This window comes from Dendrobium catenatum, unplaced genomic scaffold (genome assembly GCF_001605985.2).
Source record: "Dendrobium catenatum unplaced genomic scaffold, ASM160598v2 fragScaff_scaffold_313, whole genome shotgun sequence".
Lineage (NCBI taxonomy): Eukaryota > Viridiplantae > Streptophyta > Magnoliopsida > Asparagales > Orchidaceae > Dendrobium > Dendrobium catenatum.
In genome coordinates, this window is record NW_021318775.1 from 2,420,216 (window position 1) to 2,445,780 (window position 25,565).

A 25,565-nucleotide genomic window follows, 5' to 3' on the forward strand; every position below is an offset into this window, starting at 1 on the left:
TTAAATAAGAAGAAAGCTATCGCAAATGACATTTGCAACTTCAGCTACCTCTATTGTCCAGTCAAATAAATCTATTACGGAAATGACATCATCAACTGTTCAAGCGATTATTATTTCCAACAACACCGGCAAACATGGTATCTGTGAGATCGGTTGATAGTTAATATGTTGCTATTAAACAGCATTTCAAGAAATAAAATGATTATTATTTTTATAGAAATGAATAGTTGATAAGAAAATTTACTGCCAGTCCTTTAAGATAATTAGAAAAGTAATTAATAGAGTAGAAGGCTTTCTTACTGTTTGATAGACCATTATAAACCAGCCTAGAAGAAAATGCATACAGAAACAAAACATAAAAACCATCTAGTTATCTTCTCAGGAAACAACTCTGAAGTAACTTTCTAAAACACAAGAAATATTGCTCTCCAACTAAGACTTTGTTTGGGATGACGTTCTTATTGTTTCTTAAAGCAATTTTTTGTACTAAAAATCATCCCAAACAATACCTAAATAATAGTTTTATTTGGGATGATTTTCTTACTGTTTTTTAAAATAGATTTTTGATAACAAATTTAAAATTTTATACTAAAATTGATTTAAGAAGCAAAACATGGTAACAAATTGACTCTGTCGATCCTCTTGCTTTCTTTTTCTTTACTCCGAAAGATTTTCTTATGAACATAAAATAAATATTTAGCTAATCAAACTTTTAGTCCATGAAAACTCATTAGAATATTGAGTGCGAGTTGTAAAGCAGGTAAACCAAATGCCCATCAAATAACAAATATAACAAAAGAATAGCACAGGTGGGACAAAGCATCAAGGTTCTTGAAATCAATCCATTTGATCTCACATCCATTGGTTTTCAAACAAAATAAATTGTTTATTACATTTTAACATATATAAATAGAATAACTATTTAGACCAATGGCTGTAGGTACACAACATTAATGGAAATGACAATGATGATGGTGGTGGTGGTGATGCCTACAATCATCAAGGCCAAGACATCTCAACAAGGGGAAGCAAGCCACAAAGACGCACCTTCCAATTCCCCTAAAGATGGAGAGAATCGCAAAGCAGGGGCAGCAGCAGCATACCAAGAAAGGATCATCATATGGGCTGTCATTGTCATGATGGTGATGATGGTCGTGATGTCCCATTATCCCTGAAAATAAATTGAAAAAAAAAAAAAAAAACCGAAAGAGTTTTACCAAAGGACTAATAACAATTTATTGAATAATGCCACCTAAATCTAGCAACATCTAAGGCTTTGTTTGGCGCGGCTCTCTTTCTGTTTCTTAAAGCAGCTTTTTAGAATACAAATCTTATTTGTTGTACTAAAAAGTTGCTTTAAGAAGCATTAAGAAAGCTGTCCTAAACGAAGCCTAAATGTTAAGATTATTTGATAATAAAATAAAAAAATAACAAAATGAAATATTATGATCATATTTATTGGGATAATAAAAAAACATGCATCTCAAAATCAATGAACAGCTTGACACACCTATTTTGACTAAAAATTCAGCAATTGAACAAGCATTACATAGCATAAGGCTTTGTTTGGGACGGCTTTCTTACTGCTTTTTAAAGTAGCTTTTTAGCACCATTTTTTATTTTTTACTAGAAAGCTGCTTTAAGAAGCAGTAAGAAAGCCGTCTCAAACGAAGCCTAAATTTACCACCTAGGTGAACGTCTTGTTGCAATAATTTCAATGACTCCAAAAAGACTCAAATCTAAGCATGATAAAACCCTTAACCAACTAAATCAACTTGGAACAATTTGAGTTCCCCAGAAATCCTTTTCTTAGGCACGTCTTCACATTGAGGATTGGCAGTCACATACAATCGTTTTAAGCCGTGTTCATTTAATTCATGAACTTCCTCAGCATTGCAAAGGCCAATTTGTCGTTTGAAAATTTGATCCATCGCCTTTGTTGGATTTGTGGTGTCGAGATTTGCAAGATGATATATTTTGATTTTTGATTGAAGATGTTGTCAATGATAGCCTGCAGCCTCAATTCACCATTGATAGTTTAACACCATCAGTCTAGACCAACCTACTTAGACAAGTCAATTGGGCTAGCTTGGAGGCATAATCTAGTATATTTATTCTTAATAGCCCCAAAATTTTCTCATTTGGGACATTTTAAATATTATGAACTTTCAAATGTTGAACTAACTCTAGAGCTTTTACCCCTCCTTGAAGTTCTCCTTCATTTGAATTTATGTTCTTGAATCCATCTGGCTTTCTCCCCCAAGAAAAAAGATTGATTTGATCATCTTTAAATGCATTATGATTTATTTGTATTGTCTTGCTTGCTCCCTTTAGGCGTGTGTCTTCACTTACAGGAGGAGAATTGAGTGTTCATTCCCAATGGCCTTCATAACCTTCTTGCATTATCTCATCCTCAACCTCCAAGTCATGCCTCCTTCACTCGTAGGACAACTCAGCTATTGTCAGTGATTGGCACAACCTTTCTATGCAGTTTAGCGTCTTAGCGTTGCACGAAGATCCAGCACGCAATCAAATAAAAAGAGTGAGTATAGTATTCACAAAAGACACCAAGATTTTGACATGGAAAACTCCTGAAAAGGGGGAAAAATCATAGGGCCTAGCCTAGTTTGAATGAATAAACTAGTATTTGCAGTTGATTACAAATGAGGCCCTTCATTTGGGGGAAGGCCTTAGCTTGATGTAACAAATATACATCATACAAAGTGTGTTAAATGGTGGAAATAGGAAGAATCACTGTTGACGTGTTTGCTTGGTCGGAAGGGCCATAGTCGGTGGGTGAAGGAGGTCGAAAGGACTGTAATCGTTGGGTGACATAAGTCATAAAGAAAGTTATATAGCGACGAAGGTCGGAAGGACGACGTGGTGTAAAAGTCCAGCGATGGACATAAGTCCAATGTCAGATAGAAGTCTGACAACGGGAAGAAGTCTGGCGTCGGGTAGAAGCCCGATGGAATTCCGGTGACTGGCGAAAGTCCTGCGTCGGGCAGAAATCCGGCAACAGTCGGAAGTCCAACATTGGGTAGGAATCCGGCGACGGGCAGAAGTCCGATGTCTGGTAAGAATCCGGCGATGGGCTGAAGTTCGGCACTGGGTAGAAGTTTGTCGATGGATAGAAATTTGGTGCCTAATAGAATTCCGGCGATGAGCGGAGGTCCGACGTCTGGTAGAAGTCCGACTTCAGTCGACGGCCGGATAGAAATCCTATGTCAGATGACATTCGGGCAAAACTCCGACGTCAGTAGGCTACCTGGTGGAAGTCTGACAGTGGTCGAGGAGGAGTCTCTTCCTTGCTTCTTTCTCTTCTCTTCTTGCTTGGGCCTTCTCCCCCCCCCCCTCGCATTCGGGCAAAACTCCGACGTCGGTAGGCTGCCGTGTGGAAGTCCGACAGTGGTCGAGGATGAGTCTCTTCCTTGCTTCTTTCTCTTCTCTTCTTGCTTGGGCAGAACTCCGACTTAGCTTGATGTAACAAATATACATCATACAAAGTGTGTTAAATGGTGGAAACAGGAAGAATTGCTGTTGACGTGTTTGCTTGGTCGGAAGGGCCATAGTCGGTGGGCGAAGGAGGTCGAAAGGACTGTAATTGCTGGGCGACATAAGTCATAAAGAAAGTTATATAGAGACGAAAGTCAGAAGGACGACGTGGTGTAGAAGTCCAGCGATGGACATAAGTCCAACGTCAGATAGAAGTCCGACAACGGGAAGAAGTCTGGTGTCGGGTAGAAGCCCGATGGAATTCCGGTGACGGGCGAAAGTCCTGCGTCGGGCAGAAATCCGGCGACAGTCGGAAGTTTAACATTGGGTAGGAATCCAGCGACGGGTGGAATTCCGGTGTCTGGTAAGAATCCGACGACGGGCGGAAGTCCGGCACTGGGTAGAAGTCTGTCGATGGATAGAAGTTTGATGCCTAATAGAATTCCGGCGATGAGCGGAGGTCTTCCTTTGCTTCTCTCTTCTCTTCTAGCTTGGGCCTTCTTCCCCCCCCCCCCCCTGGTCAATAAATAGGAGGAATATTAGGGGTAAATTGGGAGTGGTTTGAATGGACGGCCGATGTTAAAACCCTTGATCGTGGACCGTTTATTGGGCATTTGAATGTCTTAATGATATCAGAATTTGGCGATCTTAGGCTCGTTGGATCGTATCGTCGAGCCGCTTGATTCGACTATAAGCATATCTTATTTGAAAACCGTTTGGTAATCCAAATTACAGTTTGAACCCTCCAAATGTGCTTTTGGTCTTTTATTTGGACTCATTTGGGCTAGGATTGAGTCGAATTTGGTTCCCTTGGGTTCGTATTTCCGAGACGTTCAGTTCTACTATAAGTTTGCTGAAATTGAAGTTTCCAACTTGATTTTGCCTTGAGATTCGTGCCCGATCAAGATAATTTTTTGATGATGTATCAAGTCTAATCAGAGAAAATTTGATTATGGAATTGTATTCCGGATGAGAATGGCAAAGCTAAGAATACAGTATTGAGCTTTTACATCTTCTTTAATTAAATAGTAGCTCATATCATAGATATTAGAGAAGACAGTCTGACCTTGTTTCCATTAAAAAGCCCAAATTTCTTTTTTAATAAACATGGGCAGCGTGAGAAAGAGAAGTTCTCCAGAGGGTAATAAAACATGAAGAAAAAGAATGAAATCATTCTAGGTGAAAATCACATTTAGCTGCGAGAAGGAATCAATATTATAAAACGATAAACTGAAATCATCCATACCTCAACTTCTTATTGAAGTGCCAAATCCCAACCAGAAGAGAACTTCAATGGAACAAAAGCACATCGATTTAAGACAAAGCGAAGACAAACTTGAAGAAGAAGACTCCTCTCTTCTTAGGGTTTTCAGTTCTTTCCGAGGAGAGGGAAAGACGTCTAAATTCGTGGAAGAAGAGAAGAAAGGCTTAATATGAATTAAATCCCAAATCTCAGCAGAAACGCGTTAAATAAGTGTCTTCATCGTGTAGGTGGATTAGATCACGTATATTGCATCAAACACCACAGCCTTTGAACAACCAAAGTATTGGCATTATTATCCACTAAGCTCGCCTGTCCGTGCGATTCACGATTGCCATGGACGCTATCATGTCGTGATTATTGCTAGAATTAATCGGTTTTTAATGATTTGGTCGGTCCACATTTTCTTTTTAAGAAATTAGAGGAAGCATCAAATACATACAATATATATATATATATATATATATATATATATATATACACGAGACTCAAATTTAGGACCTCTTAATTGAGGGTCAAACTCGCAACCAACAAACCAAAGAGAATGGTGAAATGTATTGTTTTTCATCTCAATCCTAATTTCAACTTATAACTACTCATAATAAAGATGTGTGAGCTGAAAATTGAATCATTATAATGTCGATCGATCTGATTGTTCAAGTTAAGTTTTATTTGATGTGCATAATTAATTAAAATAAAATAATAAACGGTGATATAATATATTTTTTGAAGCATTATTGAACATAAAAACTCATATGATCTTTAGGGGTGTCAATTTTGGGTGATGGTTCGGGTCAAATTCGAGATTGATCGGCACTATTCAGGTTAACTTGAACCTGATCCGTTTTTGCAAACAGGTCAGTTTTTCGAACCCAAACCCTACAAGCTTCAAGTTCGAGTCAACCCGACATGACCCGAATGAGCTGGGGCTGACAAAAAATTGTTAGTTTTCATGTCAAAAAATGGGTCAATATCAGATTTTGGGATAAAAAAACGGATCGGTTTTGGGTTTCCATATCAAAAAATGAGTTCTCGGGTCAAAAACGGGTAAAATTTAGGTTTCTAGGTCAATTCGAGCCCAACCCGGTTTTTGAAACGGGTCGATTTGTTGAACCCGAATCCGACCCATTTCAGGTCTGGATTGACCCTAAGCCAAAATTTTCGGGTCAGATTCATGTCGGATTTTCGAATCGTGTCAAATATTGACACTCCTAACGACCTTATCCCGTTAAGAATTTGTATAAAATTAATATATTATCACAAAAGTTTTTGCAGTAGAAGGTTGCGACTTTAGTAAGTTTGCAGTGTATGTCTTATTAAAGTGAACTATGGTGCAAGGAATTATGATATAGGTTCATGCATGATGATAGTTCTATCACAAATAATATTTGTAAAATAAGACTTTGTTTGGGATGACTTTCTTACTGCTTCATAAAATAGTTTTTTAGTACAAAAAATAAATTTTTTGATACTATAAAGTTGATTTAAGAAGCAGAAAGAAAGCCGTCCCAAACGAAGCCTAAGTCTTGGTGAGGATGAGTGTAACTCAAGTGGGGTTGTGACTTAAGTCTCCGAATAACAATTGTTGAAACACAAATGGGATAGTGGTGTAAACACAAATTTATGAAAAAGATCATATCTTATCACAATTATATATAAAAACTATAAATAATCCCTCATTATTCTTATGGAGGAGAAAAAGAGGCATAAAAAAGGAAGAGAATGGAAAATTTTGGGAGCTTATTTCCCGCAGACCATTGTCGAACTTCTGGCCGTTTGTCGATCACCGCCAGACTTCAGCTTGTTCGTTGATCATCGTTGGAGTTCTTCCTGTCCACTGCCAAACTTCCACTCGTCGTCGACTATTGCCGAATTTTGGTCCGTACGTCAACCATTGTCAGATTTATGCACGATTATCCTATCTACTGTAATTCCACCATTTCCAAGTAAATGGGCAAATCAAGCTGTATAATTCATTCAAATTTAGTGAAATTTTTTCATCTGGGCTAGGCCCCGTGGCTTTCCCTTTCCAGGTTTTTCACATAAAAAAACATCTAGTGTTATTCTCTCTCAACTATCTGTTGGTGTACGAATATAAGCACATTACTAAGATGTTTTATTCTCTTACTCCATCGTCGCATATATTCTCGCCTGCAATACATACATACATACATATATATATATATATAGATAAATTTTCTTGATATATTGAGGTAAAATTTTAAGTGGATAACTATTATATTCATCTTTGATTGTTTCTAACAAATTAATCACTGAAACAGGAGTGCAGACAAAAAGTGATCTAGCTATGGATAGATCCCGATGACAACAGCATAACTTTGTTAATTGGTATGAAGATTGTCGTGGAAACACAGTATTTCTGTAATACCAAACATAGAACCATAATAAAATAAGCTACAAAAAAAAGTCTCATACCTCTCTCCTATTTTGTCAAGAATGACTCCGTAAAAGAACTAAAAATAATAATTTATTATAAATTTTATGTATTTTTAAATATCTGTTTTCTTACATAGATAGGTCATATATTTCACTTACTGATAGAATTATAATCATATTAGATAAGCTTTTTAGATGTTAAAACATATGCTTATTATTTTAACTTTGTACAAAAATTCAACACGCCCATCTAAAAGTTGCGAAATATAGGAATAACTCAAGAATGAGAAAAATCACCAGACATCTGAAATATAAGAATCCTTCCTCACAAAAGAGGAATTTGGGATTTTTTTTTTATATAAAGTTGAACACAATTATTTTATTATGTTAGAGAGATTACATAAATCAATCGTCCACTAGAGGATTGTTAAAACAAAGTGTCAGAGTTATATGTTAATAGTCTTAATTGGATGACAGGCATTCAATGATGGTGGCGATGACTATTGAGGTGGTTGTTGGCATTAATTGTTGGAAATTGCTATATAGTTCTTTAGCTCTCTCAATTCTACAATCCCCCTTCCTGTAAAGAATATGATCATATTTATAGCCTTTTTAAGAGAAATATTTGATCAAATTTGATCAAAATAATAATAAAAAAAAACTACATCGTACAATCTATATAGATCTAATTGATTGTCAATTGTTTATTAAGTCATTAAGTACCTTCATGATGACAGAATCTAATGATCTTAAGCTCGTTAGATTCAGCTCATCGAGACGCTTAGTTTTATTATAATCATAAGAAGATCAGTTGATTCCTCAATTAATATTCATAAGTTTTCAAATATATTCACATGATGCCTGATTAAAGCTCACTTGGAATCAGATCAGATTATTTTTAAATATATATTAGATTATTTGTTTAAAAATAATTAAATATTTAGTTGTTCTTACGCACTAAAAATGGTCATATGTGGTTGAATTTTTTTTTTTTCTTTCAGCTGTTACCTTAAAAGAATACAGATGGTTAGATAGATCAGTCTGGAATAAATAAATATTTAAATCTTAACTGCGAAGGAAAATGAAGGGTTAAGAATCATTAACTTTAATTGTCAAATTAGGTGGAATTAATTTTTTATTAGTTGATGGGATCCATCTTAATCATCACTTGACGAAATGATTAGCAAGACAAACAATTCATGTTAACTTCTGGAGGTAATTCCATATATATCCTCCAAATTTTATTTATTTGCAAAATTAACACTTTCATGAATTAGATTCTTACCTGATTATTAAAATTCACAATCAAATTCAAACATACATATATAATTTACATTGGGATATTCAAAATACATTTTCTCACTTCACAAGCTTCACCATAACCTAAATCTCCTGTGGGTCGACCAACATCCAAAACATAGCCACAATGAGTGCTCAATTAGAAATGAAGCAAGAGAATTCAAACCAAAACATAGGCACAATGAGAAACATAAGACATTAATCAATCAACACCCAATATGAAAAACTAAACATGAACAGCTCCAACTGCTTCGGGCTTCGTTTGGGACGGGTTTTTACTACTTAAAAGAAGCTTTATGTTATAAAAATTAATAGAAAGCTGCTTTAAGAAGCAGTAAAAAAACCGTCCCAAATAAAACCTCAGTGAACAAAAGTCACAAAAGAGGATGATGGATTGAGCTGGGAAGAGGCATTTCTACCTTTCCATAGCTCAGCTGGGATCTATGGGGATTCCGGCGTCCCTTATCAGGTCCGCCGATAACTCCCCAGGTTTCAGACTGCTTTTGTCTTGCTCTTGCTCTCTCTTTCTCTTTTTCTGATTTGGTGGAGAAACAGTAAGGGCAACAAACACCAAACTCCCACTCTGGGGATTCCATGTCTGCGTCGCTCACTGGTTGTTTGCAGCCGTAACATAGCTTGAAGCTCCCTTGTTCCAAACCATGCTCAACAGATACACGTTTGTCAAACACAAAGCACTCACCCTCCCATAGGCTCTCTGATTCTGGCACATCTTCAAGATACTTGAGAATCCCTCCCTCCAAATGATAAACCTACAAGAATGACAACAAGGAAGAATATCAGAAACAATAAAGTGGATCATCATAAATTTTGCTTGAAGTTTTAATATTGGACATAGAAGAGGAGATAAGGGAAGACTAAATGGCTTTCCACTTAATATAGTTTATAACAACTCCCAAACAATTGCATTCAGTTGTCATTAGGGGCAGAACCAACCTTAATTTTCTGGGGGGGCAAATTTATAAGTAAAAGTATAGAGATTTCTTTTCCATAAATATCCTTACAACCAAAATTTATTCCGAGGGCGCTGCCTCTCGACCCCTATTTATTCATATCCTTGATCGTTGTACGCTTCACAGATATGTCGGGGGTCCAAGGGGGCAGCGCTCCCTTGGGGGTTTCAACCTTACAATTTCTCTTTGCTATTTGTCTTTGTATTTGGTTGTAAGAATATTCTTGGATTATCTTTACTATTTCTCTTTGAATTTGGTTCATGGTTCCCTAATAATAACATCCTACACAATGTGTTTAATCATGTTGAGTCAATTGCCTAAAGAAAAAAGTATTTTAAAACTTTTAGAGGGGGGGGGGGGGGGGGGGGGGGGGGGGGGGAATTTCCTGAAAATACTTGTAATAAAGAATAAAAAATAAGAGAGGAATAAATTACCAAAAGAATCATAGAATAAAGAATTTTTTTATTTTCTCGAGGGGGCAATTGCCCCCTAGCCTTTAGGTGGATCCACCCCCAGTTGTCATGAATTTCATAAAGATGCTCTTAACTAGTTATGATTTTTTCAAAATATTATCTAAAGAGAGAAATTTTATCTGAGGATAAAAATATGAACATGGAGGAACATAGCATGAAGGGAACTTCATACCTCTTCAAAACCTTTGCTGAGCAAAAAACTTGAAGCCTTCTCACATCTGATTCCGCCAGTGCAGTACATTGCGACACGAGGCAGCTTAGGTGGTTCTCCAAGTCTGTCATCCTCTGTGTCTACCTGCTGAATTCTTGACCCGACCTGAAACTCCTCCTTCACCCAGGATGGAAATTCTCGAAATGATGCTGTGCGTGGATCGACCGCACCTTTGAACTTACCTATGCGGGTCTCATACATGTTGCGTACATCGATTAACACCTAGCCCATAAATGTTAAGGTTAGCACATTAATGTTTCTTTCCTGCACTTTTCTTGATGCCCAAATTGAACACAATACAACAACAACAACAACAACAACAAGCCTTTGTCCCACTACGTGGGGTCGGCTACATGAATCCTTTTTCGCCATTGTGTACTGTTAAAAGTCAAATTCTCATTCAAATCTAATAAAGAAAGATCATTTCTAATATTTTCTAACCAAGTCTTTTTAGGTCTATCTCTACCTTTCTTAACATAAGTCAAATCTAATACCTCAACTTTCCTAACCGGTTCATCGGAAGGCCTCCGTTTAATGTGACCAAACCATCTAAGGCGATTCTCTCTAATCTTATCTTCCACTGGAGCTAGTCCAACCTTTCACGTATATGCTCGTTTCGTATCCTATCTCTAAGGGTAAAGCCACGCATCCACCTAAGCATCCTCATCTCTGCAACACTTAACTTAGTACTATGCTTCTCTTTTAATGGACAACATTCGGCACCATAAAACATTGCAGGTCTCACCACCAAATTGAACACAATATTGCAATTTATTTATTGAAATCCAGACAGCAAAAAACAATAACATACTGTAACATTGAGGTACTCACAATGTTAGGATCACTAATCAACGCATTCCAGTCCCTTGATTGAACATACTTTCCAACTCTTTCAGTAGGCAACACGCTTACATCCCCAAATGTCACTATCTGCTTGCAAAAACATTTAAAAGAATAATTTTCTAATGTTTTCTGATAGTAGAGCCTCCACTCTTGTTTAGTGAAAGGGACAGTAGAAAAGGCATTCAAACATAGAAAATTTACCTCTTTCTTCAACTTAACACGAACATGATCCCAACGAAAAGGAGCATCATCACCTGCTCCAAGAGGAGAATGGCTGGTGTGTCCATGATGAATGGCCTCTTCCTCAGGAGTAACAGGTGATTCAACCATTTTTACGCCTTTTAGCCTTGCATCAGATTGAATAAATTCAAGAACCTTCTGTACTGACTCTTGCGTTCCACATATGCTACCATTTATTCCCTCTGGTGCCAGAATGATACCTCCTGAAATACGCTGAAGAGAATCAGCTATGTAAATCTCCATGCATGCAAATTGATGAAAGATCGGAAAAATGTACAATGTTATAATTAAACATGGAAATTAAGGTACTGACATAGTCCTCGCACATTACTTAGCTAGTTAAAATTACATTACAAGCTATTTTGAATGCTGTAAATACAACAGAGGGTTAGAGAGGGATTAAACACATTTAGGATTTGATTAAATAAGATTTATAAAATTCCCATTGCCACAGTTAAAGCATCTTTCCATTACCTCAACCAATTTCTGTTAGAAGCAAGCAATGATTTGCTAGAATGTTACACATAAGTGATATGGTACAACTTACACTAACCGTGGAAAAAAGCATGGGTTAGCCAGCATGTCACCTACAAGTGACATCTCAACATGATATAACAATGAGACAAAAGATAATAATAATAACATAAACTAAGACTTTGCATTAAGATTTGGATTGTTCATCATACATAATCCTCCATGCAAGCTCATGATCCACTCATAATCCTTTTAAAATCATGGGAGAAAAATTAAGAAAATTAATTTATGATGCTTTGATGGATAGATGGGTCATATGAATCAAAAAGGAAAAAACCTTCATAAATTGCTTAATTTCAGGACAATTCTAATTGCTTAATTTGATAAATCCAAATTTTCATGTATTTAGAAGATTTAAATTTTATTTTATTTTTTTTATTTTCTTTCTTTTATCTATGATGCACAGACATGGACACGGACACGGGACACGTTAGTTATTGAAAATATAGGACACGGACACGGGTTGACACAGTATTATAATTTTAATATTTAAAAAATAGTGCATAAAAATTAAATAAGTATAATTTAAAAAATAATTTGAAAATTATAAGTCATTTAACTAGAATTTGTGTTTAAAATGATTAGTATTAGGATGTCGAGAGTCAAGCGTCGCTGCCGTTTATAAGTCACTGAGAGATGAGATGAAAATACCTTCACTACAACAACAACAACAATATCAAGCCTTTATCCCACTACGTGGGGTCGGCTACATGAATCCTTTTTCTCCATTGTGTCATATTAAAAGTCAAATTCTCGTTTAAATCTAATAAAGATAGGTCATTCCTAATATTTTCTAACCAAGTCTTTTTAGGTCTACCCATACTTTTCTTAACACAAGTCAAATCTAATACCTTTACTCTCCTAACCGGGTCATCGGAAGGCCGCCTTTTTATGTGACCAAACCATCAAAGCTTTTGGCTTTTCGATCTTTGAACACAGACAAAATCTTAAGATCTAAAATCTTACTCTCAAAAATATTTTTGTTAATATTCTTTAAATTCCCCCATCTAATCCTAGAAAAATGTTTTACTATATTTTTTATTTTATGCCCTTTTATCTTAAAGTCCAAAACTAATAATCGATGTTGGATATATAAATTTTCACTCGGAATAACTTTACAATCTGGGTTATATTATATCCATTCTAGTAAGAAAATACCTTCACTGCCAAAAAGAAATGAAAATGAGAATATTCGATGATTGGGTATTAAGTGCGGATGTTGATTTAGCATTGTGGATATGAAATAAGAAATTTAGTTTAAATCTCGTCAAATACAAAAAAAAAATATTTTAATAATTCATAAAATATTTAAAATACGCATGTCGGACACGCGTGTCCAATTTGTATTTAATATTTTTTTAATCAGTTACATTTTTGGCGTGTCTGACACGTGTCGGAGGAGTGTCAGAAGAGTGTCGTGTCGGATACGGTGTCGGACACTGCACGCCTCTTTGAGGAGAAGTGTCGATGCATCATAGTCTTTTATATTAGGATAAGTTATCAATCCATATAAGAGCATTTTATTAGCTCCTATAGCTTTTCAAAATTATCCAAGCTTGAAAAAAGCCTATAAATAAGAGCTAGCTTTATACTTTTTACGCATTAAATAAAAATTATTTTAACTTGCAAAAAATTTGTGTGGAAAGGCCTGATGGTTACTCTATTCTTCAATGAAACTTTGATGGCCGATCTGTAAGAGCGTTGGTTAGTCCTCAATCATCTTTTCCCAACCTTATTTTTCTTTTTTTTTCCTAATATAATTTATATATCCTTTACATAGCTTCGAGCCTAGCTTCACTCAACTTATAATTACGCTCAACCTCTTCAAAACTCTCTCAAATAGTCTTCGACATTCCTCATAATCTTTCAAGGCTTCTAGTCCCCAATACCCCTAAGATACCATAGACAAAATCTCAAAATAGAAAAATAATTCTTTGTTATGAGAAACCGGATAACAAATATTATAACTTTTGAACCACCAATCTAAAGTTCATAAGAATATCATCATTAGTTTCATAGTATTTCAAATATTTGATTTGAAGTTTCCAAATATTTATTCACGAAGAACTTGCACTTTAATAGCTTAGAAGTTTCAATATCAAATCTGTTTAAATCCTAAATACCCATCTCACCACCACCCAAATTCTAATTTTACTAGCACTAGGGCATTCCAAAAAAGCAACTTGACATAACCCAACCAATTTCAGTTAGAAGCAAGAAAGGATTTGCTAGAATGCTGTACATGTACATAAGTGAGATGGTACAACTTTCAGTAATTGTGGCGTAAAGGAAGCATGGATCAGCCAGCATGTCACCTACAAGTGACATCTCAACATGATGTAATACTAAGACAAAAGTCGATGACAATGTCACAAACCAAGACTTTGCATCAAGATTTCGATCATGCATCATACATAACTCTCCATGCAAGCTCATGATCTAACAATAATTCTTTCAAAATCATAGAAGAATAATTAAGAAGCTTGATTGGTAGGTGGGTTATACCAATTAAAAAGAAAAAAAAATCTTCATAAATTGCTTAATTCTAGGACAACTCTATTTGCCTATTTTAATAAATCCAAATCTTCATGCATTTAAAAGCTTTAAATTTCATTTTATTTTTCTTATTTTTTTGCTTTATGTTAAGATAAATCATTAATCCATATAATAGTATTTTATCAACTTGTAAGGCTTCTCAAAATGATCCAGGCTTGGAAAAAGCCTATAAAAAGGGGCTATAGCTTTGTACCTTTAACGCATTAAATAAAAATTATTTTAGCTTGTTAAAATTTTGCGTAGAAAGGCTTGATAGCTGTTCTACTCTTCCATGAAACTTAATGGCCGATCTCTTAGAACTTTGGAGAGTCCTTAATTATCTTTTCCCGACATTATTCTTCTTTTCTCCCACATAATTTTCATCTCCTCTATATAAATTCGAGCATAGCTTCCCTCAAATCATAAATACATCCAACCTCTTCAAAACTCTCAAATAGTCCCTCACATTCCTCATAATCTTCTAAGGCTTCTACTCTCCAATAACCCTAAGATACCAAAGCTAAAAGCTTGAAATAGAGAGAGAATTTCCTGCTATGAATAACTAAATTAAAAATATTATAACTTTTTTAACTACTAATCTAAAGTCTATAAGAATATCATAATTAGTTCTTTAATATTTCAAACATGAAGTTTCTTAAGATTTTAATCAAAGACAAACTTGTCCTTTAACAGCATATAAACTATCAAATTTGTCTAAACCCTAAATACCCATTTTATCACCACCCAAATAACCCTTTCACCATCATCTTAAAAAAGCACCAATTAAGTTGTTGCCTTCACCATAAATATCTTATAGATTGTTCATCATATTGATATCAAAGCCAAAAATTCCAAAAAGTCTAGGTCAAAGAGCTAGAAGGTATGAGAAGCATTGATCCAATAAGATTTATCTATTTAATAAACAAGATTATCCAAAGGAACTTACCAAGCCAAAACAATCAGTGGCAACCTATTAGACCGGTTCACTTGGAACCGGTCCAAAACCAGCCGGCCAAAGGGCCGCTGGTTTATAGTACTTCCGCCTCCTCTGCCTGTTCCGCTCAAAAGGAGCGGGCCCCATTAATTTAATAAAGGGAAATTCAAATGGAGTGGGGAGAGGAGGTTTTGGGAGGGAAATTGTATTATGAAGGTTTGGGTATTAAAGTGTGGGAGGACAACGCTATTTGCCCTAGATGTACAGCAAAATTCTTGCCATTCTCGGGCATAAAGAGTTTAAAAGAACTCTCGAAATGCATGTCTTATCCTGAAGCTTGCATTTGCATATCTATAATAAACAAAGTAAAAAAGTGTATAACTATGAGTGTACAATTCTATCCCTATCTTCCTTAAAAAAACCAGAAAAAAATATCGTCCCACTAATGAGTGATTAATCAAAGACCAACCAAACCATCACAATATGTTAAGCGATAGCATATTATTTTGGATTAAAAAATAGTTCAACAACAATGTTAAGAATGGATGAATAACTCAAAAAATTAGCATCAAAATAATAAAATATTAAAGTCCATCATAGATGAAGAAGAAAACAAATCTTGCAAAAATTGGAAGCACTACAACAACTGACCGGCTCAAAAACTCGTAGTTTAAGTTATTTCAGCATTACACAGGTCACACACCCATTCTTTGTTCTTTTCTTGTACACATATTAAACCAGCTGGTTTGAACCTCTATTAAACCCAAAAAACGATTCATGTAAACCTCTATATAAATAGACCCCAAATATTGTACTTGAATTCAGAAAATAAGATTTCTACTTTCTTTCTTTTCTAATCTCTCTTCTTCTCCTTCTTCTTCCTCAAAGAGTCCACACATACTCAAAAGGTGCCTTCCTTTTCTTGATGTAGATCAAGAAGCATATCAAATGATGCTCTTGTTGAGACAACAAAATTCATTTCCCCCTCCTGCCACCCAGCAGTCTCCACTGCAACCAACACTTCTTTTCAGCTGCTAGCCCTCTTCTTCTCCCTAAGAACTTACCTCTCCATCTCCTATCCTATTGGCCAGCACTCTCCACTACAACCAACCTTCCTTCCAGCCACCAGATCTCTTCTCCTCCACCAAAACTCCATTACACACCTCCTAATCCTGCGGGCAAGCCACCTCCACTGCCCCAGCCTTCATTTTACCTGCTGACCTGCCGCATTCAAGAACAACAGCAAGAAATCTGCACCATTTAGGTTCTCCGTTCACCTCCAGAAATCTACTGCCTTCAATAATCAGCCATCAGTTTCTATTTTCAACAGCAAGAAATAGTCAAGGCAGCATCAAGAACGGTTACAACATCAATAACAGGTTCAGAAATCAGCATCAAGGATAGCTTCACAAATTGCATCAGCCTCGGCTTCAGAAATCTGCAGCATCAAGATGTTGATTCTCCTTCAAAAACCAATCCAATTCTTGCAATTTACTCTTTCTTCTTTGAAGATTCTATCAGGTCACTGTTCTTCTTATCAAGAACTACATCTTATATTCCCTTTCAACAGCCGCCAAGGTCGTCTCAACATGAAAAAAAACAGCTCTCCGAACAATGCAAACCAATCAAGAATTATAATTCTCTTAAATTCAAAAATCTCCACAACAAGTCAATGTTCAATTTGCTTTCATTGGCTCATCAATTCAACAATTCCATGCTTTTATACATTTTATTGACAAGAAACTTGATAGTTTGTGCATTGACCGCCCAACTACTCCACTCCATCAAGATCCTTTGTCTTCCGTCAGCATCCTTGGTTCTGCTGAACAAATCCCTTCCCTATAGCTGCCACCGTCTTCTACAAGTTTCTCTTTTCTTAAATCAATGAAATTTGAACTTTTTCGCTTTATAATGGATTCAACGTCGAACATGGACCTCTAAAGAATAGGAAAACTTTGGTTTCCACAACGCACATGATTATGATTGAGTTAAAATAACTTCCTTTCATCTTAAAGTACCTACGGCTACTTGGTACCAATGGTTAGGCATGAAAGCTCTTTCTACTTCTTTTCCATCTCTCAACCTTGTGGACAAATTTATTTTTTATGGTGAAGGGAGTGTTAAGCAATAATATATTATTTTGGATTCAAGGATAGTACAACAATAATGTCAAGAATAAATGAACAATTCAAAAAATCAGCATAAAGATAATAAAATATTTAAAATCTACCATAGAAGAACAAGGAAGCAAATCTTTCAAAGATTTGGTGCAGTATAACAACCGACAATAACTTGTGATTAGCATTAAAATGATCCCAGACTCATTTTTAGTTCTTTTATTTTATTTGCATTAAATCAGCTGGTCTGACATTGATCCCAGACTCATTTTTAGTTCTTTTATTTTACTTGTATTAAATCAACTAGTATGAACCTCTATTAAACCCAAAATTAGTTCATATAAATCTCTATAAATAGACCCTATGCTGTAATGGAATTCAAGAAATAAGATTTCTGCTTTCTTTCTTTCTTAATCTCTCTTCTCCTCAAAGAATTCACACCTATTCAAAAGGTGGCTTCCCTTTCTTGATGTAGATCAATTAGCTATAATTCCGAAGCAAACACTAGCCAAATTTCACTTACTAGCAACTAAAGTATACAAATTGCAATGCTAAATAGCAGGAGGTCTTGCTGATCATATCAGAGATAGCTGTTATAATTTGCGCATGAAAATATTAAATTGTTTAAGCATAGATAACAGCAATCTCACTTAACATCCAAAAATTAGTGCAAAAGCAGAACTTCCTATCTCCTCACCACTTTTTCGCAGAGATCTTTCAATGGCATGCGCATATCCTTGTAGTCCGCAAAAACCGCAAACTTATAGAAGGACACAACCACTAAAGGCGGCATAGACCTCTCCGCATCCTGTCCATCCCTCGCTATGGACATCTGCAAGCTCCCGCCGCCAACCGCTTTGGGTTCCTGGCGAAATCCGGCAGCGCGAAGAACTCGGCTTTTGATAGGAAGTGAGCCGCCGTGAGTCGCACTGCAAGAGAGATTAGCGGCAATGGATTTCACTTCGGCTGCTTTCATGGAGAGAAGGGTTCTTATAGGCCAATAGGGAGGATTTCTGAAGCTAGGCGGTATGGTGAGCACCCACACCTCCGTCGCGGCCGCACCGATTCTGTCCATTGGGTTCATCAATTCGAAGAAAACCTAACCTTATCTGTCAAGGACGTACTGTTCTATAAGCTGACGTGTCATGTAATAAACCATCGATTCACATCGAACGGTCTAAAATGTTTGAGGCCAGCGCTACTAGGGTTTCATGTAAAGAGATAAATTCTCGCTTTGAGTTAGCAAACGCGATCATTCGAACGGCGGTCTCTCTTGTTTGTCCGCCATGGGTAAGGAAAAAGCTTGTATTTTATTGTTTAAGTTTTTCCTTTCGATCGGGAGTTGGGGTTTGAGCATCGATTTTATGGATCGTTTCTTATTTTCTATCGAAATGATTTGCAGGAAAGGTGCACGGATCTCTGGCTCGCGCTGGTAAGGTGAGGGGGCAAACGCCGAAGGTGGCGAAACAAGACAAGAAGAAGAAGCCGAGGGGGAGGGCCCACAAGCGGATGCAGTACAACCGCCGCTTCGTCACCGCCGGTGAGCTCCGCAGTCCGTAATTTCTAGCTTTTCAATATAGGGATTGCTTCTTATGATCTTAATTTTTCTTTCCAGTCGTTGGATTCGGTAAGAAGAGGGGACCCAACTCGTCCGAGAAGTAAAGATCTGGCTTGCAAAGTTCGTAGGAGTGGAATTCTGATTTTTGTATGTCTTTGGTAATTTGTTGTTTTCTTTGTATTGAAAGGATCAAAACCCTCGAGTATGAATTAACTTTATAGGTAATTGCTTTTGAATTGTATTAATGAGATCTTGTTGATTTATCACTTTCTTATCTTGCTTTATTGTCTGAACTCATTTTATTGTGTGTTCTCCTTTTTTTGCTTGTATTACTTCTGTTGTTCAATGCAGTAGGAAAGCCATGATTCCAATTATTATGCATATTTAGGATAGGAGTCAATAAAAAGCATAAAGTCTGTACTCTTCAAACAATGGGGCTGCAATGGTTGTTCATGTTGTTCGACTTCAAATTTAATAATTTTGTCTGCAAACAGATAAACTACCTTTGCAAGGCTTTGATAGTGTTAACTAACCTTTTCTTCTCAAGGGATTGGCTAGCAAGGGTATGTGCATGACAAATCTTTCTTTCTCTATTATTGCCAATGGTGAGGTCCAAGTTTATTTCAATTCTAAAGATGATTTGAGATAGGGTTGACCCCATCCTCGTTTATCTTTACTTCTTTTATGAACACTATAGAGTGATTATCGAGGAAATGTTTGCTCTCTGTTGTGTGTATATCATTTATGGAATGGATGTATTTATACATGATTGGGCATTTTCCCAGATTTGGTTAAATCTCTTGATTAATGCTAAATTTGTTGATTGAAGGGATTCAAATAAATTCAAAATTACAAAATTTGTGTCAAAGAGTAAATTAAGTTGTACAAATAATGTAAATTCAGTTGTTCTATAAATATGCCCATGCCCCCCTAAGATGGAGCTTTGGTTGGAGAGTCCAATCTTGGAACGAAGAAGAGAGACGGATAACACGACAAAGGTTTGTTGAGTGCATTGACAGTCTGGTCTTCTGTAGGAACATATGCAATCCAAATATCATAATGCCAAACTTTTTCCCGAGTAAAGGAAAATAATCTAGGGTGGTATGTTTCATGTTAGAGTGAAATTTGGGATTAACGCAAATATTTTTTGCTCTAATATAATCATAATAGGTTTTTGATGTGCTAGTAGGAGTAATACCAATTCAAAGAATAATGATTTTCGCCAGATAATTTTAGCAATACTAGTGTTCCATCACTAGATATCTTACTTCAATGGAGGAAGTGGAAATTGTTTGTTTTTCTTAGAGCTCCAAGAGAGAACATTGTGATTAAGATAGATGATATTAGGCACAATCTATTTATAGGGAGAGTTCAAGTCTCCACTACCAACTCAAAGCGCATGGGAAGAGCAGCGATAAAGCATAATACCATTCTTAAGGGTGGAAAATTAGTTTAGAAGATATTTCATCATTGTCTAGTGATCAATAATAGGGTGATGCATGAATTAAGACAATTTATTACAACAAACACAATTTTAATCTTGACACTAAAGAAAAATATGAGTTGAACCCTTGATTAAGAAACAATTATAAAAAAAAGATCTATATAGTGTTGAATGGTGTCAAGGTCATTGTTGGTGATAATTATGTCATCAACATATACAAGAATATTTATAGCATTAGAGTTTAATGCAAATAATGACATACAGACATAAGAGTTTGTGAAGCCAAATGCTATAGATAAATGAGGGAGCTTAGCATATTCGGTATGAGTGCCTTATTTGAGTTCATATATAACTTTGTGGAGCTTATATATATAATTGAATGATCATGATCAAGAAAGTTGGGTAGTTGAGCCATATGCATTATCTGTGTGGTGGTGAGTTGTGGATGTTATTTTTAGATCGGGTGGTCATTGGGTAATTGGTGGACGTGGTAGTGGAGGTTGTAGCTGGAGATGGTAGGGTACTAGTTAGGTTTTGTGGTGAGTTGGAGGAACAATTTTTATCACTTGCTTGCAAAGATGATGATGAGGAATAGTTTAGTGGGTCAACTAATGGACCTACAACAAATTCATGAATGTAAAGTTTTAGGGTTTTGATGAGTGAGAGTCAATGGCATACACAAAGTGGATGATATTTTTGACAAACTCAACATATTTGATGCATTTTTTGTGGAGTTCATAGAGATCATCTCTTTGTGTAATAGTGTACCTAAAAAAGACAAAAGGAGAAGATTAAGGATCTAGTTTTGGGTAGACTTAAGGTAGAGTTGGGGTTTGTAGAGACATCGAAATACTCGAAGCTTGGAGTAGTTGGGAGGGTGGATAAAAAGAGATTCAAAGGGAGACTAAAAGTAAAATGTGGTAGTTGACATATCACTTAGGCCTTGTTTGGTTGGCCACAAGTTCTCCGTTTTCGATTTCAATCGGTGAAAAAAATTATTATTGTATTGTTTGTTTACGCGACTTTTTCAAAACATCTTTTGCTACACCTCCGTATTTTTGCCGATCCGGGAAGAAAAAAATTTCTGCTTCTCCATTGCAATACCTCTATTTAAGAACGAAAAAAAGGTCGGGGGAACCAAATGAGGCCTTATTAGGTAGGCAACAATCATAAATGCATATGACTGATTAGGAGGAGGGAAGCAGTAAGCATAGAGAGACCAATTTCTATTGTATTGTATTATGATGATAATATTCATAGTACCCATTATTTTTTGGGGTATGACTTGGGATGGTATATTTCATTAGACGAGAGAAAGGGATCAAGAGCTTCTACACTACTATTGACAAAGTAATGGGTGAGTTTTGTGATGAAACTTCATTTGGCTTGAACTTAGTGAAGATTTCCAGGATAGTGATCAACAAATATTATGTCATATTTTTAATTCATCAATTGGGTGTTTGGGAGGTCTACACATTCAAAAAATAATTTCAAATGGTTGAGAGGTCACGATTTTTGATGTAGAGAAAGAAAGCTAAATTTAATAATGATGGATTGGACTAATTCATGTATTCATGTGTTTATTTGATACTAAATGATTGAGAATTTTAGAATGAGGATGACATAGATGATCTTGATATTACAAAACACAACTCATGCCTTAGTTTTGGACTTAGACTTGGTTGCCCATGTATATATGCAATTTTATCAAAGAATGTGTATGAGGAATGAAGAGTGAGAGTTTCCAAGTTACCATCAATATGATGAGATTCTCTATTATTAGGAAGTCATGTAGTAGATACAATAGTTTGGAAGGCAGTGCTTGGCAAGATTTTGCCTTTGGCTCCATAGAGATGGGGGCTTATCAAAATATGACTTTGGAGGAGGATGACCACTTGATGACAAGGGTGATCCTTGTTGTAATGGTTGAGGTTGTTGAGGAGGTTGGGGAAGCTAATCAACTAATGAAATCATCTTTTGCAATATAATCTAAACTAGATAATCTTTAACAATTAAATTCCATAGAACTGCCTCTTTATTTATTATTATTGTTATTTTTTGGAATTGGGATATCGGCCCGCTGCAATCCCCTTAGGAGGCGCTTGACGGCATAACTAATCCCTCAGCTAGCCTAGAAGATGCACCCACCCCAGAAACCTCCTAGCCCGCAATTGATTGGGCCCCACTTAAGAGGCGCTGCCGCTCGAGTGGATTCAACGGTTGGGTGGTACCCAACCAAGCTAAGCATCAGTGGGTTTTATTTATTTATTAATTCAAACTAAGTAAATCATTTTTATTTTTTTATCTTTAACAAAAAGATAACTCTACTCAGCACCCTTTTAATATTCATCAAGATTGCTGGAAAGACAAATAAGAAACTATAAAAAAAGTAGTATATTCAGATATAATAGACGAAGCAAAGCTAAAGAAAGTCGTACGTTCTACTTCTGTCCTTCTTGCAAGGCAACCTAAAAGTCATTTGGTCATTAATATGGCGACATAAATATAATTTGCTATTGAACCGTGACTATATTTATAGTTTTGTTGCGGGCTAGAGTATATGCGGCAATAGAGTTAGAAAATTTTACGTCTTAGTCTTGTAAGAATATCCAGCACCCAAATAGAATAAAAAGGAATATCAGAATTTTTACATGGAAACTCTGGAAAGGGAAAAATCATGGGGTCACGCTCAGATGAAATGATTCTACTAGTGTTTGCTTAAGTTATAAGTGGCTGCCTCTTCTAGGTTGAAATTCAGTTACAAACGGAGATAAAAAATCCGGTGATGGTCTGGTGGTTGGGCAGAAATCTGGCTTCATTTGACGGTCGTGCAGAATTCCAACGTCAGTTGGCAGTCGGGTGGAAGTCTAGTGGTGGTCGAGAAGGAGTCTCTTCCTTCTCTTGCTTTTCGTCCTTCTCTTCTTGCTTCTTTGCTTAATTCCGACGTCGGGTGGTTGCCGGGTGAAAATCTGGCATTGGTCGAGGAGGAGTCTCTTCCTTATCTTCCTTCTTTTCCTTTCTTGCTTGAGTCCCCTCTCATGAGAAATGAGGGGTCTATTTATAGTTTTCTGAGAGTGGCATGGCCAGTAAATAAGATGAAGATCAAAGGGTACATTGGGAGTGTTTTGAATAGATGGCCAATGTTGAATCCCTTGATCGTGTATCATTTATTGAGCATTTGAAGACCCTAATGATATCAGTATTCAGAGATATTGGGCTCATTGGATTTATCTTGTCGAGCCGCTTGATTCGACTATAAGCACGTCATATTTGGAAACTAATCCAGATTATAGTTTGAACCCTTCAAATATGTTTCGGGTCTTTGATTCAAACTCATTTGGGCTCGGATTGAGTCTAATTTGGTGTCGTTGGGTTCGTATTTCCGAGACGTTTAGTTTGACTATAAGTTTGCTGAAACTGGAGTTCAAATGATCTCCAAATTAATTTTTTGAAGTTTCCAACTTGATTTTGCCTAGAGAGTCCCGATCAAGATAAATTTTTTTATGATATATCAAGTTTATAATAAGATTATGTAAAAAATAATGAGATCAATTTCCAATTCCTCAGATTCGATCTAGGATCGCGTTTTCTATAGAAAACGCAGTTCTGCTTTGCGTTTTGTAGCAAAACGCGAATCATGTTCACGCGGCTGATCCTTTTTAAATTATTTTTTTTATCCTATTCCTAATATAATTTTAAAATCTGATCCTATCAAAAATTTTCCCTAAATATAATTTGTTATTGAACCGTGACTACATTTATAGTTTTGTTGCGGGCTAGTGTATACACGGTGATAGAGTTTGAAAATTTTATGTCTTAGCCTTGTATGAATATCCAGTACACAAATAGAATAAAAAGGAACATCAAAATTTTTACATGGAATCCTTGGAAAGGAAAAAATCATGGGGCCACGCCCAGATGAAATGATTATACTAGTATTTGCTTAAGTTATAAGTGGATGCCTCTTCTAGGTTGAAATTCAGTTACAAACGGAGATCGAAAATCTAATGATGTTCTGGTGGTTGGGCAAAAATCTGGCTTCATTTGACGGTCGGGAAAAATTCCGACGTCAGTTGGCAGTCGGGTGGAAGTCTGGTGGTGGTCGAGGAGTCTCTTCTTGCTTTTCGTCCTCTCTTCTTGCTTCCTTGCTTAATTCCGGAGTCGGGCGGTTGCCAGGTGAAAGGCTGGCGTTGGTCGAGGAGTCTCTTCCTTATCTTCCCTTCTTCCTTCTTTTCCTTGCTTGCTTGGGTCCCCTCTCATGAGAAATGAGAATGGACGGCTAATATAGACTCCCTTGATCGTGGACCATTTATTGAGCATTTGAAGGCCCTAATGATATCAGAATTCAGAGATATTGGGCTCATTGGATTCATCTTGTCGAGCCGCTCGATTCGACTATAAGCACGTCATATTTGGAGGTCTTTGATTCGGACTCATTTGGTCTCTGATTGAGTCTAATTTGGTGTCGTTGGGTTCGTTCGACTATAAGTTTGCTGAAATTGGAGTTCAAATTGTCTCCGAATTAATTTTTGAAGTTTCCAACTTGATTTTGCCTCGAGATTCGCGCCCGATCAAGATAATTTTTTTATGATATATCAAGTTTATAATAAGATTATGTACAAAATAATGAGATCAATTTCCAATTCGTCAGATTCTGAACAGTCCTTTGCATATTGATCAAACAAACACAATTCTTTGCTGTTCTACTGCAAAATTGATTAAAAATCACCGAAGGGGTATAATTTGATTGAAGTTAACAACAAAAGAGGGGAAAACCAGCATTTTTAAATCTGTAATGTGCAATATAATCACAATAGCTATTAGTTTCACTCAAAATCTTTGATCACACAGCAAATCATGCTCTCAGATGCCAACAACCGCTGCCTCACTGTGTCATGGTCGCAGGAAGCGTTGCTCTTATAGAGGAAGAAAGGCCGTCCATCAGAGCATGCGCCATATTGATGCATTAAGAATTGAACTCGCTGTTATCCTCATAGAAAACCTGTTCTATGAAGAAACAAGGTTGAAGACGCTTGGAAAATGTGGGTTTTTTTTGCTATGATTTTGTGCATCGTTTTGCTTGTGATATAAAAATGGAGGCGATGTAGGGGTGCAAACAAGTCGAGTCGAGTTTGAGCCAAGGGTTGTTCGAGTCGAGCTCGACTATCTAATACCAAGCTTGAATTCGAGTCGAGCTCAAAATCAGAGCTAGAGCTCGACTCGTCTTCATGTCGAGCGGCTCGTCGAGCTCAG

General features: G+C 36.4%; 2 protein-coding genes and 1 long non-coding RNA gene across 4 annotated transcripts; 1 reads left to right on the forward strand and 2 right to left on the reverse strand.

Annotated features, from left to right (window-relative positions):
- Positions 1-810: 810 nt before the first annotated feature.
- On the reverse strand, positions 811-5,008 carry LOC110105034. The gene is made up of 2 exons (XR_002304110.2): positions 4,742-5,008; positions 811-1,171 (listed from the first exon to the last, which is right to left on the reverse strand). It is a non-coding gene; the product is annotated as an uncharacterized LOC110105034 (long non-coding RNA).
- Positions 5,009-8,571: 3,563 nt separating this feature from the next.
- On the reverse strand, positions 8,572-18,402 carry LOC110105059 (rhodanese-like domain-containing protein 7). 2 transcript variants are annotated; one of them, XM_020834420.2, is made up of 5 exons: positions 18,008-18,402; positions 11,152-11,403; positions 10,939-11,037; positions 10,069-10,329; positions 8,572-9,222 (listed from the first exon to the last, which is right to left on the reverse strand). In XM_020834420.2, exons 1-5 carry the CDS (start codon positions 18,392-18,394, stop codon positions 8,827-8,829), a joined length of 1,395 nt encoding a protein of 464 aa, XP_020690079.2. In that variant the 5' UTR covers positions 18,395-18,402; the 3' UTR covers positions 8,572-8,826. The 2 variants fall into 2 exon arrangements, with proteins under 2 accessions (XP_020690079.2, XP_028549359.1); XM_028693526.1 differs by lacking the exon at positions 10,939-11,037.
- A 130-nt stretch (positions 18,403-18,532) lies between these two features.
- On the forward strand, positions 18,533-19,165 carry LOC110105053 (40S ribosomal protein S30). The gene is made up of 3 exons (XM_020834413.2): positions 18,533-18,600; positions 18,713-18,850; positions 18,926-19,165. The coding sequence occupies exons 1-3, from the start codon at positions 18,597-18,599 to the stop codon at positions 18,970-18,972; spliced, it is 189 nt and encodes a 62-aa protein (XP_020690072.1). The 5' UTR covers positions 18,533-18,596; the 3' UTR covers positions 18,973-19,165.
- The last annotated feature ends 6,400 nt before the right edge of the window (positions 19,166-25,565 follow it).

Coding starts and splice junctions, on each gene's coding strand:
- LOC110105059 (XM_020834420.2), bottom strand. CDS start 18,394: ATGAACCCAATGGACAGAATCGGTGCGGCCGCGACGGAGGTGTGGGTG. Junction 11,404..18,007: donor AAGATCTCTGCGAAAAAGTG/GTGAGGAGATAG, acceptor GATTCTCTTCAG/CGTATTTCAGGAGGTATCAT. Junction 10,330..10,938: donor TGATTAGTGATCCTAACATT/GTGAGTACCTCA, acceptor TTTATGGGCTAG/GTGTTAATCGATGTACGCAA.
- LOC110105053 (XM_020834413.2), top strand. Junction 18,851..18,925: donor CCGCCGCTTCGTCACCGCCG/GTGAGCTCCGCA, acceptor TTTTCTTTCCAG/TCGTTGGATTCGGTAAGAAG.